At 58.5% G+C, this 14811-nt stretch overlaps 5 protein-coding genes across 5 annotated transcripts; 2 read left to right on the top strand and 3 right to left on the bottom strand.

The window, feature by feature from the left end:
- Positions 1-31: 31 nt before the first annotated feature.
- Positions 32-2770, bottom strand: CH63R_13691 (Spindle assembly checkpoint component MAD1; the record flags this gene model as incomplete). The annotated part of the gene is made up of 2 exons (XM_018308665.1): positions 32-2203; positions 2333-2770. The coding sequence occupies 2 exons, from the start codon at positions 2768-2770 to the stop codon at positions 32-34; spliced, it is 2610 nt and encodes an 869-aa protein (XP_018150983.1).
- A 1413-nt stretch (positions 2771-4183) lies between these two features.
- Positions 4184-5831, top strand: CH63R_13690 (Mitochondrial import protein mmp37; the record flags this gene model as incomplete). Its single annotated transcript, XM_018308664.1, has 2 exons — positions 4184-4204; positions 4290-5831. 2 exons carry the CDS (start codon positions 4184-4186, stop codon positions 5829-5831), a joined length of 1563 nt encoding a protein of 520 aa, XP_018150982.1.
- Positions 5832-6852: 1021 nt separating this feature from the next.
- Positions 6853-7359, bottom strand: CH63R_13689 (uncharacterized protein; the record flags this gene model as incomplete). Its single annotated transcript, XM_018308663.1, has 1 exon — positions 6853-7359. The coding sequence occupies one exon, from the start codon at positions 7357-7359 to the stop codon at positions 6853-6855; it is 507 nt and encodes a 168-aa protein (XP_018150981.1).
- A 3116-nt stretch (positions 7360-10475) lies between these two features.
- Positions 10476-11153, top strand: CH63R_13688 (uncharacterized protein; the record flags this gene model as incomplete). Its single annotated transcript, XM_018308662.1, has 2 exons — positions 10476-10619; positions 10695-11153. The coding sequence occupies 2 exons, from the start codon at positions 10476-10478 to the stop codon at positions 11151-11153; spliced, it is 603 nt and encodes a 200-aa protein (XP_018150980.1).
- Positions 11154-12563: 1410 nt separating this feature from the next.
- CH63R_13687 (bacterial alpha-L-rhamnosidase domain-containing protein) lies at positions 12564-14708 on the bottom strand (the record flags this gene model as incomplete). The annotated part of the gene is made up of 1 exon (XM_018308661.1): positions 12564-14708. The coding sequence occupies one exon, from the start codon at positions 14706-14708 to the stop codon at positions 12564-12566; it is 2145 nt and encodes a 714-aa protein (XP_018150979.1).
- Positions 14709-14811: the final 103 nt, after the last annotated feature.

The following is a 14811-nucleotide window of genomic DNA, read 5'->3' as shown; positions in this document are numbered from 1 at the left end:
CGCCAGTCGTCGATGCTCGCTCGACTGCTGCTCACTCGGTCTGCATCTGGTTCCGCGAGTGCTCCTCGTAGAACTCGAGCGTCAGCGCGGCGAGGAAGCCGGGGATGCAGCCCTTCTCGCGGACCCAGAAACCGATCTGGTCGCCGATGCGGCGAGCGAAGGCGCTGCGGGGCCCGCCGCCGACCTTCATAGTGCCCTTCTCGCCGTCGAAAACAATCGAGTTCTCGTACTCGTCCGTGCGGGACGGGTAAAAGGTCGACTCGACGCGCATCTTGCCGTTGGGCATGAACATAACCGTCCAGCCGAGGGTGCTGAATATGGCCTCCTTGAACTCGAGCGACTTCTTGGACCATACCTCCTTGAGGCGCTTGGCCGACTTCTGGGCCGATGCCGTCTCAGCGCGGGCCTCTTCGACGAGGCGGTTCGCGGCGTCGAGCTGCGTGCGCGGCACGAGGTCTGCTGAGGACGGGTCGCCCCGGATCTGCGCGAGCAGGTCCGCGTTCTCCCGCTCAAGGGCCTTGAGCGTGGCCATCTTGATGGCCTCGAAATCAGAAGTTGGGTTGGAGCGCAGCGAGAGGACGCGCGTCTTGGACTGCGTTTTGAGTGCCTTGAGTTGTTCCTGCGCGACCGAAAGCTCCTTCTGCGTGAGGGCGTGCTGGGTCTGCACCGACGCCAGCTGGTCCTGGAGCTTGCGGCTCTTGCGCGAGAGCAGGCCCAGCTGCTCCTGCAGGGCCTCATCGTTTTCGTCGCGGTGGCGCTTGGTGCCTGCAGCGGCGGGGGCGGGCTCAGCGGGCCGGCCGGACTCAATGGAGGACATCTCGGCGTGCAGTGCTTGCACTTCCGACCTATACTTATCGACTAGGTCTTCCAGCTCCTGGATGCGTCGCGTCCGGGTCTCGTCGACGGCCTCGGGCTGGAAGGCTTCGTCTTCGGCGTCGAACGTCTTGAGCTGGGCACGGAGATATTCGACCTCTTTTACCGCGAGCACGCGCTGGCGCTCGGTCCGCAGCCTCGTCTTGTCGACATTCTGGGTCGTCGCGACGGATCGCGCTTCGGTGAGTTGTGACTTGAGCGTGGCATTCTCTTCCTGGAGGGACTTGACAGCGGACTCCTGCGCGGCCAACTCGGCTTGCAGCGAGCCGACCCTGTCGAGCTGGGCGGCTGTCTCATAGCGTTGCTCAACCAGAGCGCGGGCGACGGCCTCGGGCGAGTCAAACTCGAGGTCGGTACCGGTGCTGGCGAGGTAGCCGGTCCAGGCGATGCGCTCGTCCTCGAGGCGCTGGCGCTGGATGCGCGCCTCCGACAGTTCAGCCTCGAGCGACTGGGCGGCTTCGAGCTTCCGCTGAAGGGATCGCTTCTCCTCTTCAACAACCTCAACCGCCCGGTGGATCTGTCGCAGGTGCTTCAGCTCGGAGAGCTGCTCGCGATTGGTCGCCTCTAAGTTGCGAATATGAGCCACTTGCTCCGACAACTCCCGCTTAATGATCGCCATTGTGTCGGCGTCGCCCGTCTGGGCCTTGAGGCGCAGAACTTCTGACTCCAGGTTGCCCACCTGGCTGTCCTTGTCGGCTAGCTGGGACTGGACCTGCTGCAGAGCAGCCTCACGGGCATGGGCCTCCTGCTCCAGCTCCTGTGTCGACTTTTGGGCGGCGCGCAGCTGCATTTCGAGGTCGATCGTCTTCTTCTCGTTGATGCGCGCAGCCTCGTCCTTGGCGCTCGACAAGTCTTCCAATTGTTCCTGCAGCAAACGGGCCTCTTCTTCGGCGTCGCGCGCACGCTTCTCAAGTCCTGTCTTCTCTTGCGCGATGTTCTCTCGTAATTCGCTCAATTCCCTTTGCGCGGTCTCCAGCTGGCGCGCGGCCTGTGACTTTTCGGTCTCGGCGGCCTGCTTCGCCGTGAAGTCGGCCTGGGCACGGCGGCGTTGGTCCTCGAGTTCAGCATTGTGTCGGGCGTCGGCCATCTGCTTCTCCTGCTCAAAAGTGCTGATGGTGTACCGAAGTGTGCCAAGCTCGGCCTTCAGCTCCTCGATCACATGGCGTTGGCTCTCGTATTCGGCGGCGTCGGGGGGAGCCATGTTTTCTTTAGAGCTCTCGCAGGAGGCGGCACGAACGGATTCGGCGGCTAGGCTTGCGCGAGATCCGGGTCTGCTGTGGGCATCGCCGCCGGTGAAAAGGTTATACGTGGGCTGTGTTGCGCGAAAGGTCTATAGTGATAGTTTACAGTCAGCAATAAATTGTGGTTCTTCATTTCTTTTTCTTTTCTTTCCGTCCCTCTTGGGGGCGCTTTTTGTTTTGTTTGTTGCATAGCGGAGTTGGGTTTGTTTACAACGTACTCTAGACTCTCTGAGAGAGGTGTTAGGTCTGGGGAGAGCGCTTCCGCCGATGCTGGCACGTAAACGATTGGAGACGGAGCTTCGCCTGCCTGTAGGATCGCCCGATGGGGTATGCGACCTCATGACGCCGGTGCTGTGACGGTGATGCTCCTGAACGCGTCCTCCCGGTGATGGGCCAATGTTGTTTGGGTGGTTGCCGGAGGCCGGAGCTGCAGGTGAAAGCGTCACGTGATATCTCCCGGGCGACCCTGCACCGCTGTATTGGGGCAATTGGGCCTGGGGCTCCGCCGCCATCTGCCCTCCGTCTCTGTTGGTTCCGGGGCCGTCGACGGGGCCGTTAGTTGGAGCTGAAACTGTAGGATGTTGCTGCGTCGCCATCAACAGATAACCAATTTCTGCAATCCGCTCCCACTCGTCGTCATCGCTTGTACCGTCCATTTTGCTTTACTTTGAGTGTTGATTGGAAGAACTTGTCAACACCTGTCACTGCCAATGGCCAGTTCTATGGCTGATGGAGGACCTGCTTGTTGCACCTAGATAGGTGGGCAGGAACGGATCTCTTTTACTGCTACCTGCCTCTTCTCGAAATGGGCAGCAGAGCCTGGGGTCTTTCCTTCCTTCCTTGAACTGGTTGCCAATTTCGGTATTCCTTTTCGGATATTTTCTTCATACTTCATCTTCCATCTTTTCAATGTGTTCTCCTCTGAGCCAACGCCCACAAATCTTCCGTCTCCAACGTGGCTCAGGATTTACAGCCAAATGATCCCCCAAATGTTGCTTCGTTTTTCACAAATCAATGATACGAAACATTGTCTTTATGGCAGTGTCTTCATGGAGCGCCCCAGTGGATTCTCAATGGACTGTTTCTGGTGGCTTTGGTCAAGCAAGAGGATTCCGCCAGAATTCAAAGACGGAAAATGTTCGTCAGAAAACGGCATCAATTCTCATTTCAAACAAAAAAATCCATCCATCCACATCCAAATCCACATCCACATCATCATGACAGACGCAACCCCCCAAAGGGAGTGAGACAAATGACAACGGCCCTAGACCCTGTGGCCCTGTGGCTGATGGACCAGGGACCAACTGCACCATGACGTGATCCCCACATTCCACATGCTGGGAAGCTTTTTCCTGACTTGGGACGCCGCACCGATCAGGGGCCGCTCCGTGCCCCAGTTGCTCTAGCGTTCGGTGCTCACCCCATCTGGGAGCTCTCGTCACTGCAAGCAGATTTCTACGATAGCTTCAACCCTCCGGATTGTCCCCCTCGACAACCCCTCGACAACCACATAGAGCCTCCCCCCTGAAACATAGACGAACAGAAACCCAGCGAACTAGTATCTGGACCGAATTGCTTGCAGCCTTAGGATAAGCTCTGCCAACAGGGGCTTGCGAACGGGGACACCATATCCGAAGCAACATCAACCCCCCACACAGAGTCCGGGACAACCGAGCCTCTACCCGACGGGGAACCCTTTCGACGAAAACGATCCTCCCACCAGCCCTCTTCTATCGAACCGAGAATACACCTGCGCTGTAGAAACAAACATTGAACACCATAGCTTCGTTGCTGGGCCGGTACAAAACTCAGCCAAACTGGCTGCAACAACTCAGCTTGCGACTAAGCTTGTGGTGACTTGGGTCCGGACCAGTGGCTCTCGCCTTGAGGACATCACTGTGCCGATCTCTCCTTTTGTTGCGAACTCCCTGGGATCCCTCATTTGACTAGTAAAAATAAACACCTCGCAAGCTGTTTCTCTCGTCCGAGCTCTTTCTTCTCTCAACTCTGCCTCGACTTTCTGCTTCCAACACCACCAACCTAGAAGAAGCCATCGCCAACCTACCATCATGACAATCTCTCGCCTGCTGGTAAGCCTTCTGCATAGCGTCTTCGTAGCGCACTGTTTCAATATTGCCAAGATCTCCAAGGCTGATGACGCTGATTCTCGAAAAGCTCCGTGGCACTCCGAGCCAGGCGCTGCGTCCCGCGTATATCACCGCCACGGCCCTCGCATGTTCGTCTCGCTGCTATTCAACAGACACCGGCAAAAAAGATGACAATCAGGCCAAGGAAGACAGCCCCCTTCCGTACACCCACCGAGGCTCCGCCATCAACTTCAACTGGGCCCGCGAGGCCGAGAAGAAGGAGAGGACCGCTCCGACCTTGTCAGCGGACAACTGGGAGGAACATCCCGACGCCAAGATTGAGGACTTTGAGGAGCTCCCTTATAAGGAGTTTGGCATCAACCAGCACATGGAGGTCAATGCCGAGTTCAAAAAGGTTCTGACCGAAGTTGTCCGCGAGTTCCGCGCCCCCATCATGTACGCCATGGCCTATGGCTCTGGCGTTTTCCCCCAGTCCAAGGCCACCAGATCCGTATCAGACGAGGACTTCCGCGCCGTCCACCCTAAGCCCTCACCCTCACTGATGGAGGTCCAGAAGGGAGGTCCCAAAATGATTGACTTCATCTTCGGCGTCACCCACACCCAGCACTGGCATTCGCTCAACATACGCCAGCACCGCGACCACTACTCGGGCCTGGCCAGCTTCGGCTCCGGTCTCGTTTCGACCTTCCAGGACCGCTGGGGCGCCGGTGTCTACTTCAATCCGTACGTCACCAAGAAGGGCATGCTTATCAAGTACGGCGTCACGTCTATCGACAACCTCTGCACCGACCTCTCCACCTGGAACAATCTGTACCTCGCCGGGAGACTTCACAAGCCGGTTAAGATCCTGCGCGACCATCCCCGAGTGCGTCTCGCGAACCAGGTCAACCTGATTTCGGCTGTCCGTACCGCTCTTCTCTTGCTGCCCCCCAAGTTCACTGAAAAGGAGCTTTTCTCGACCATTGCCGGCATCTCATACCTCGGCGACCCGCGCATGTCTCTGCCCACCGAGAATAAGAGCAAGATCGATAACATCGTCGACAACAATATGGTCTCGTTTCGTAAGCTGTACGGCCCGCTGCTGAACACGATGCCTAATGTCGACTTCGCCGACGGAGCCGACCAGCAGGGCAAGCACGCCGAAGATGTTGAGTACGATGGCGCCATGTACCAGGACATGGACCCGGTCAAGCGCGGCAACATGGTCCGCCGTCTGCCCAAGGCCTTCCGATCGCGGTTGTACTTCCAGTACCAGAAGAAGCTCATGGTGCCGACGTCGGAATTCAAGGCCATGATAGAAGCTTCCAAGGACGAGGACGCTGTGAGCTTCAAGCGCCGCGAGGGCGGCGGCTTCGAGCAGCGCATCGTCCAGGATGATCCCCAAGAGCTGCAGAAGTCGATTCGAAAGGTCATCAGCCAGACGGTCAACTGGCCCGCCACGGCGCAGTCCATCAAGAGCTTCTTCACGGCCGGGGTCGGCCGCTCCATCCGCTACCTGTCGGAAAAGATGACCAAGTACAACGAGGGCAAAGCGAAGGCCAAGGCCAAAGAAGAAGAGCTCAAGAAGCAGGCGAGCGAGGCCGCCGCCAAGGCCACAAAGGAGGAATAACCTCTCTTTCGGCCATCTATGATTAGATTCAAAACCCCGGCAACTCGACGACCCGGACGGCTGAAGCCGAGTGTTACTTAACGCCTTATGACACTCCTGGCCATTGACGCTTTATCGTTTGATACATATGGGGCTCCTCTCCCCTCGGCGTCTTTCCAACGTCGAACTGTAAATTTTCAGCTCGAGGACTCCAGACTCGTGCATCTTCTCTTGATGGCTTCTACGCGTCAGCAGACATTACGCGGTGGACACGATGCGACTGAAAATACCCCGATAAACATGGATTTCCGGATGAGGCACCTCGCTTGAGCTGTCCACATAAGCATAGTGCACTTTTGCGACAGGCCGTCCATTCAGTCCTTTTCGTCCCTGCAGTCCGGCAAGGTTTTTTTTTTTTTTTTTAGTTTTTTTTTTTTTTGGTCACCCATGAGGGTTTGAGAATCTTGCATTAGCATTAGGAGGCGGTCCTGACTAGAACTGTGACAAAAAGGGGGGAATGAATGGAGGTTGGTGATGACATTTCTTGGGGGCGGGCGTAAGAGACGAGCCCTCAGTTGATAGTCAGGCGTTTTTCGGGCATGTAACAAGAGTGTTTCCAGGAATCCCAATCCTGAAGGCCAGGCTTGGCATATTGCAATGAGATGCGACGAGGTCGCCGTTTTTGCATCAGAATCGAATCGAATATTCGAAGACTCCATTCTTTTGAGCCTTCAGCCCATTGCATTGTTATGTACCACTTACGTTGGATGTGATTGCCGGATCGCGCCCCGCGAGTTCGAGTGACGGACTGACAGACGGCTGATACACGAGATCACTCGGTAACCTTGGGCAACCCTTTCCAAGCTAGGCAGTAAACTATGCGTCTCATCAGATGTCGAAGCCGGACGTCACAACCAGGAAGGAGCGCGGAGGATTTTGTTTAGAAACATGAGAATTGTGTTTTACACGGGCATTGAGCTCGCCCGGCTAGTAGTACAGGATATTCGTTACGTCGTTAACTATTCGGCTGTTCCCCCCTTCTTTAGAACTTCTTCTTGGCCATCGAAGCGGCGCCGTCGATGATCTTATCGGTGAAGCCGCCACCGCCGCTCTGCTTGTTGTCGTTCTTGTCCTTGCCTCCGCCCATGAGACTACCGAGGAGACCACCGCCTCCACCGCCGCTGTTGCTGTTGCTGTTGTTGTAGTTGCCGCCAGAGTGGCCTCCTCCCATGCCACCGCCGTTCATACCACCTCCATTCATGCCACCTCCGTAGCCGCCTCCCATGCCACCACCGTTCATGCCACCTCCATTCATGCCACCTCCGTTCATACCACCTCCGTTCATACCGCCGCCACCCATACCGCCGTGGTGGCCGCCGTGGTGACCGCCACCCATACCACCTCCCATTCCGCTGCCGCCGCCGTAGCCACCGCCCATACCGCCACCGTTCATACCGCCACCGTTCATACCGCCACCGTTCATACCGCCACCGTTCATGCCGCCGCCCATGCCGCCTGAGGGGCCGTTGTTATGTCTTCCGCCGTGCATGATGAAGGGTTGAGTGGTCTTGTTTTTGTGTTGATTGCTTGTGTTTTGGTTGTAAAGATTGTAGTTTATGTGTACGGATATGTCGTAGATGAGACTTCCGTGATGATAGAAGATGATTGTGATGTTGACTTTGATGAGAACAAACAAGCACTTCCCAAGGCCTTAGCATCCGACGGCCCCTTTATACGTCGAGCATCAGGCAGGAGACCGTCATCTTGGCCAAGGACGCGATGACGCCTCCGTCATCGAACAGCCTGTCCACCGTTTCTACGTTGCGTCTACCGACGTCAAATTCCCCATCCGCCCATCCCAAGACATGGCCCAATATCAGCCCGGACCACAGAATAAGGAGCCAAAGACCGGGGAAGACGACGTCAGAGGCATCGGCCGCGCAACAGGGGAGGCCACCGTCATTGAACAGCCAGGGGGGGTTCAAGCCTTTGTGTCGTGTCGGGGGCCGTTGAGGCCGTGGGGATTGACGCGAGCCAAGTGCCGCGCGGGTGCCGTTCAAACCGGCTTGGTATTTGCTTGATATTCTCCCTCAGCGTCAAGCCTCACAGGTGGGAACTCGCAAGGTCCCCCGAGAAGTGGGACACGGGAGGGGGAAGGGAAGACGTGTGCCGTGTGCCGAGCCGCATCGAGTCCCTATCTGATGTGACGATGCGGCGGTCATTTACCGAAGGGAAGAGGGGGGGGGGGGGCATGGCCCCGGGGTTGCGTAACGCTGCGAAGTTGGTCGTGGTGGCGACGTGGAGACGGGGAAAAGTACTGGAAACTTGGACGGGACGATGGGGCCGCCGGGTGCTTCTGCTGGTTTATTTATGGAATGGCCCTGCCTTCGACGTCGTGTCTGCCCTTCAGGTGGGTAATTGTTTCGAATTCTTTGTTTTTCTCACTTGTCTTAATAGAGAACGATAAGACGCGTCGTTGATTCAAGGTGAGGGAACGGGTCTTGTTTCTCGAGGCGTTTCGTCGCCTTTGCCAGGTGCCTACTCTCTTTAAAAAGCCACCGCCAGAACGTACGATGTTGCTGTACAGATATCTACCTGAGCGAGTGACCGATGCCGCAGGGGCCGTACCGACTAATTACGTCGACTAGGATTGTCTACTGAGACAGGCAGGGAGTCAGTCAATAACACCTCAGAAGACTAAAGCACAACCATCACCATCTTCACACTCCAGATTCTCTCTGGTCGGGACGGCGGATAGGATGACGTAACCAAAGGTCGAACAAACGACAACTCCCTCGCCCCAGAGACCGTCCATCTCCGTCGACCGAAAGAGACCTACACAAGTGCATGTCGATAGTGCAGCTGGGCTGCTTGGGTATCTTTTTCATTTTGAACCAGAATTGTCAACTCCTCAACGAGTGAGCGAGCACCCGAGGCTCGAGCCGGACGGAGGCGGCCAGCATCACCCGGCGAGCTCGGGCAGGGAAGACCGATGGAGACCGGAGGAGGATGGTGTTCCAGGCCGTTTGGGCCGTTTGGGCCGTCGGATAGTCGAGTGACAGTGACATGACTTGATGACAGGAGATTCAATTCCAAAACGGTGCCAATTGTCTGCCTTGCTGAGATTCAAGTCGGAACCTCGAAACTGTTTTGACTCGCCCCCTCCCCCCATTCATTACTCGTCCAGGTGCAACCTACTCAGGTCAGTCAGTCGCCCAGTCTTTTTCTGTTTTCTTTTTTGTTCACTCAACTTCAAGGACCTGCCCCGACCACGCCGTCGCATGCATATTAGCCGCCCCCCTCCTTGAATCCTCCATGGTTTGCCTTTTCCCGCCTCATGCAGCGCCGCGCCGCACAGCCTACCTGGCGAACACGACGCCGCAGAACATGGACGCAGGATACGGCCTACGGACAGGAATTCAACACGGCATGGGCACCGCATGGATCTGTACCGGGCACGCATGAGCAACCATGGCAGCGTCCGAGAGACAAACCAGGGAGAGAGAGAGAGAGAGAAAGATGGGAGAGGGACCGAGACAGCTTTAGTGTCCGCCATTCTTCACCACCCCGTCAACGACTAACCTTACCTTACTTACACGTGTAGTGTATCTGTACTTTGTACAGAGGAGTCCCAACCATCATCTGCTCCTGTACAATGCTCAATGCATCTCCCTCCCGTGCCCTCCCACGCCTCCGTCGCCAATGGATTGATGCATGCTCCCTTCCACGCCCCTCCAAGATGCACTTTGCCCGTACATTCTTGGCAACCCCATTTTCCATCTTCGTTAGTCTTGACCACGGATTTTACTGACTCTCTTATGTTCCCCCTCTCCTCTCCACGCGAGAAGTCCCCCTCCCCGACCCCCCCATTGTCTATCTTGTCGGGCTTTCATTCCTCAACCCGCCATTCGTGTCTACATACCTACCTGCCTGCCTACCGTATAGATCATTGGCCTTTTTTTGCCTTTTCTTTTCTCTCCCATCTCCATTGTTCTGCAGAGAAACAACGGCAAAGCCTCACTCGCCCACGCACATCCACTAGCTTCTTTGGTCCAAGTACTGCAGCAGTGCAGTGCAGTGCAGTGTAGAAGCAGGGATTCCCGTCCGGTGGTCACTGGTTGGTCCGGTCGGGGAGGAATCAAGCGAGAGAGATCCCTTGGCCCTCCATTTCGACGACCTGCACCCTGCACCCTGCACCGTTCCCCAGCCTCTTCCTTCACTTCCTCCTCTTCCTCTCTTTTCTTCTCTTCACCCTCTTCCGCCCAACGTCGCCCAGCGCTATTCGTCTTCCACTTCTTCCTCGCCATCGCCAGCTTCCGCCGAAACCCGGCCGTCTTGAGTGACCGTTGCCGGAGTTCCACAATCCTCCAGGGAATAAGAAAACAAGAAGAAGGAAAATAAAGGAAGAAAAAGAAGAAAAAAAAGAATACAGAAGACCGGAGACGAACCGAACCCTGGCTGGCGCCGTCCGACGTCGCAAACGCCTCAACCACCCGTGTCTACCCCGATAATCCCGACCGAACTTTCCGACTGGCTACTCCCATTACCACCGTTACACGTACCGGTCAAAACAACAACACCACGGCAACTCTCCGCTGGCGGATGATTTCACCGTAGCATCACCAACCACACCTAGCGACCGAGGCGACTCCCCGCCGTGCCAGCATGGCGCGCCCGCGCATCCCCGCCTTCTATGGCATCCTCCAGTTCTGCCTGCGCCTGGCCCTTGTCGTCTTCGAGGTGTGCGCTCTCGCCGCCCTCATCATCCTTTCGAGATACGGCTTCCACTTTCCCCTCGGATATGTCACTGTGAGCCCTTTACCCCGCTTGTTGTCTCTCCTCCTTAATACACGGACTAACCGAATTACCCCCCCCCCCCAACAGTCCATCTCCGGCATCATCTTCTCCATGGCCGAGATGGTGACACTTGCCAACTCGACCGGCCAGATCCCGCGCATGCGCACCGGCGCCATCGTCGTCGCCGACTTCGTCCTGTTCGTCCTCGGCCTCGTCGCCTTCTTCTACTTCATCATCCTCAACGGCTGGCGCAACGGCAGCCCCAATCGCGAGTACCGCGCCTGGCGTGACGACCCCTTGCGCGTCGAGAAGAACACCTGGGCCCCCTGGTACATGTGGCTGCAGCTCATCGCCGCCGTCATGCATTTCCTCTACATGATCATGCACTGCATCGACGCCTGCAAGGAGGGTGGGCCAGAGGGCCAGCGCCGCCGCCAGCGAAGGAGGAGGATCCGCGAAGCCGAGAGGAGGGACCGCAGGGCCGCGAGGGCAGCCGCCTCGGCCCCGCCTGGGGACCCCGAGACGGCCCAGGTGTCGACGAGCTGATGACTATGAGAACAAGAGGAGGGAGTTTTGCTCGGAGGAGCTGGTTTTTTTTATTGGTTTGCGGGGCGACTCATTCATTTTGGGAAAACATCAATCAGGCTTGGTGTTCTTGGCGTTTTGGAGATGAGGGAAACGGCGGTAATTCTCTTTATTTTCCCCGCCTTTCATTTTTGGCATAGCATGATGAGGGCGATGCGGCCTTGAGCAAGCGCTGGTCTTGGCCCCTGACACGGTAGAGCTATTTGTTGCGCCCATGGCAACGAGTATTTGGAAACGGGGGATGAAGGCGTCGTGTTTACACACACTACCGACTGACGAGCATCCGGCCGCTTCACGGAAAGCGGCCGTAAACGGGCATACGGCTCATTAGCATATCTATCTACACCCATCAGCCTATCTCTTATTTACTGGAAGAATACCCAGGAAACCTGTCCCGCATCTTTTTTCTTCTTCTGGATTATACTCGCTTGTCCTTCACGCCCGTCAAGACCATCGGCCCTGACCCATTACCGGTCCGCGCTTGAGTTAGTCCTTTGGGGGGATCACCCTTCCGACGGCGACTCCGGCTGGGGTTCGGGGCTGATGGAAAAGACGAAGAAGAAAGAAAGAAAAAAATAAACATCGAAACAGGGGCCGCCTGCCTACCTGGCGCCCGTTTTGGCTTTGACTTTGGCGCACGTCAAAGTTGGGACTAACAACGGCGCCTATCCCGTTTCCGACTTGGGAAGGGGGGAACGAGCCATGTCCCAACTTTGAGTCGCGGGTTGAATTTCACAACGCGTCTAGCACATTTGTGCCAGCGAAACTTGTCAAGTATTCTTCAGATGGCTTAGATCCACACATGAGGCGACCGCAGCGTTTTGCCATGGCCCGGTTTCCCCATACCCAACACCAACCCTGCCGTCGTTCCCTTCCAGACAGACGTCTCATTGTCTCCCACATGCGGCCCAGATGTCCAGCACAGCCCGCTCAGACTGCCCGACGGCGGACGCCTACATCGGCCGGACTTCGTGACGTGCCACACAGACGCCGCCCAGGGACTCCTGACGGGACTGCTGTCTTGACTTGCTGGCTAGTCTAGCATGGGGGGGGGGGTTCGGGCACCCGGACGGGGGGAGAGGGGGAGAAACGACGTCCCGGAGTCCCAGAGTGAATCCACTTCGGGGATCCGTAAGGGGGGCGAGCTTCTGGTGATTTTTTGGTTCCCCGGGAAGTCCGCTCCGACTAAGCTCGTAGAGCATGTTCAACGCCCATCAGCTAGCTGTAGGTACTGGAGCAATCGGATCGCTCGGGGCCTCGTGTCACGAGGCATCTCGTATCCAGCTTCCCACCCCTCCCCCGGCAGTAGTCGGAATCTAGCGCTTCACCATCAACCCCGCGAGTACGACACCCTCGTCATCATCGCCTCGCTCACTCGCTCGAGACGAGCCTTTCCCGTCTCTTGGACCGTGAACCACAAGACCCCTTCACCCGGACGCTCGCCGTCCCCTTCCCGCCGTCCACCCACCTCCCCTCCTCGCCCCCGAGCTCCACCCATCCCCTCGTGCCCTCGGGTACGTCCCACTCCACCGTGGCGACGGCGCCCTCGACCCTCCACCGGGCGCTGAACCGCCCCAGCGCCGTCGTGAAGCCGGCCTGGGCCTCCGGCACCTCGCCGAACGCGGGCCTCAGGCTCCACGCGGCGCCCGCCGGCCGCGTCACGCGCAAACCGACAAGGTACTCGGTCAGCGTGCTCGTCGGCCCGCTGCTCCACCCGTGCGCGTGGCTCACGTAGCTCGGGTCGTTCGTGTACCCGCGCGTGCTGCGGTACCCAAAGGTGCCGTCGGCGAGGTACCCCTCAATCACCGTCGAACCCGTGCCGTTGGGGTGCTGCAGGTACCACCCCCAGCTGTCGCGCATCAGCTGGACCGCGCGGTCGGGGCGGCCCGCGACGAAGTGCGCCTCGAGCTCGATGCTCGAGATGAAGGGCGACACGTTGCCCGGCAGCTCGGGCGACGAGGGGCCGATGGGCGTCCAGTTCTCCGTCAGCACGCGCGAGATGGACGCCGCCTCGGCGCCCGAGGGGTCGACGACGCCGAAGGCGACGGCGTAGCTGTTGCTGTCCTGCGGGTAGAGCGTGCGGTTCTTGTAGCCGTCGATGAAGGCGCCCTTGGCGGGGTCCCAGAGGTGCGTCATGATGGCCTCCTTGAGGGTCTCGGCGCGCGAGAGCCAGGTTTCGGTGAGGTTCGCCGCCGTCCCTGACGACGTCGTCGTCGTCGAGGAGGAGTTGGAGCCGTTGCTTACGGGGGCGAGATCGGCAAGGAAGGCGCCCGTCGTGAGAGTGCGGTAGAGGAGCATGTTGGGAGCACTGCCGTTCATCGAGTTGATGTAGCGCGCCCAGTCGCCCGTGGCCGTGGCGTTGAGGATGCCCGTGGCCGGCAGGACCTTGGCGTAGATGTAGTCCATGGCGCGGAGGTAGGTGGCCCAGTTGCTCGCGAGCCAGGCCAGGTCGCCCGAGAAGAGGACGTAGTTGTAGGCGCCGATCATGGTCCACATGTGATAGGTGTCGCTGGTGGCGTCGAGGTAGGGCGGCCCGGCGCGGGGGAAGATGCCCGAGGGCCGCTGGAAGTCGAACATTGTCTGGATGGCGTTGCGGGCGGACTCGAGGTCGCCGGTGCTGACAAAGGCCGAGGGCACGGCGACGCCCATGTCGCCGGGCCAGATCCAGCGGTCGCGCTTGGCGCCGTCGAGGAGGAGGGACGAGCCGACGCCGAGCCAGGCGTCGTTGGACCAGCCGCCGTCCCAGATGTCCTCGGTCAGCACGCGGCCCGTCTCGGGAGGCGCGGCGTTGGTCTGGAGGGTGTAGGCACCGCTGTACCAGATCTTGTTGAGGAGGTCGTCGGAGGAGTGGAAGTAGCCCTGGTAGGCGCGGAGGTTGGACCAGGTTGGCTGGAAGACGATCTCGAGCGAGACGTCGTCGATGGAGAGCGTCGCGCCCTCCGCCGAGGTTGTGGAGTTGCCGGTGGTGGTCACGAGATACAGGGTGAGGTATCGGAAACCGCCGCGGAGGCGGGCCAGCGGGACGGTGTAGGACCCTTGGCCCGGGGCGGCCACGTCGTGGAAGAGTGCGCCGTCGTCCGAGATGAGGGCCTGGCCGGGCCCGCGGTAGTTGCCGTTGGAGTTGTCCGAGTACTCGCCGATCCAGTTCTTCGCTTCAGTCCAGGCGAGGCCGAGAGTCACGGGGCCGGCACCGGTGAGGGTGTAATTCACCGTCGTGACGCCGCCGACAAGGACGCCAAAGTCGAACACAAGCGCCGAGCCATTACCCTTCAGTACTTGAACTGCGGAGGGCGAGGAGAAGGAGGAGGTAAACGCGGCGAGGGGTTCGCCGGTCGAGAGGGAGAGGACGGATTTGGGTCGCGCGGTGCGGGATTCGGGTGCGAAGTTGTTCGCGTCCCAGGGCCCGGGGAAGGAGGCTTCTGTCGGGTGTGTGCAGGTTGCGTTGCGCCAACAGGATTGTGCTAGGGTGCCAGCGACGAGACTGAAGCTCACGAGGAGTGACTTGGAGGAGACCATGTTGGGTGTTGATGCCTGGGTTTGAGAAGCAACGCCTTGGTCGAGGGCATCACAGGACCTTCGCTTATGGAAGGGGAGGCGTCTCCTTTAATGCTGAAGCGTC

This window comes from Colletotrichum higginsianum, chromosome 10, assembly GCF_001672515.1.
Source record: "Colletotrichum higginsianum IMI 349063 chromosome 10, whole genome shotgun sequence".
NCBI classification, from domain to species: domain Eukaryota; kingdom Fungi; phylum Ascomycota; class Sordariomycetes; order Glomerellales; family Glomerellaceae; genus Colletotrichum; species Colletotrichum higginsianum.
This window is presented reverse-complemented; position numbering and strand designations above follow the sequence as displayed.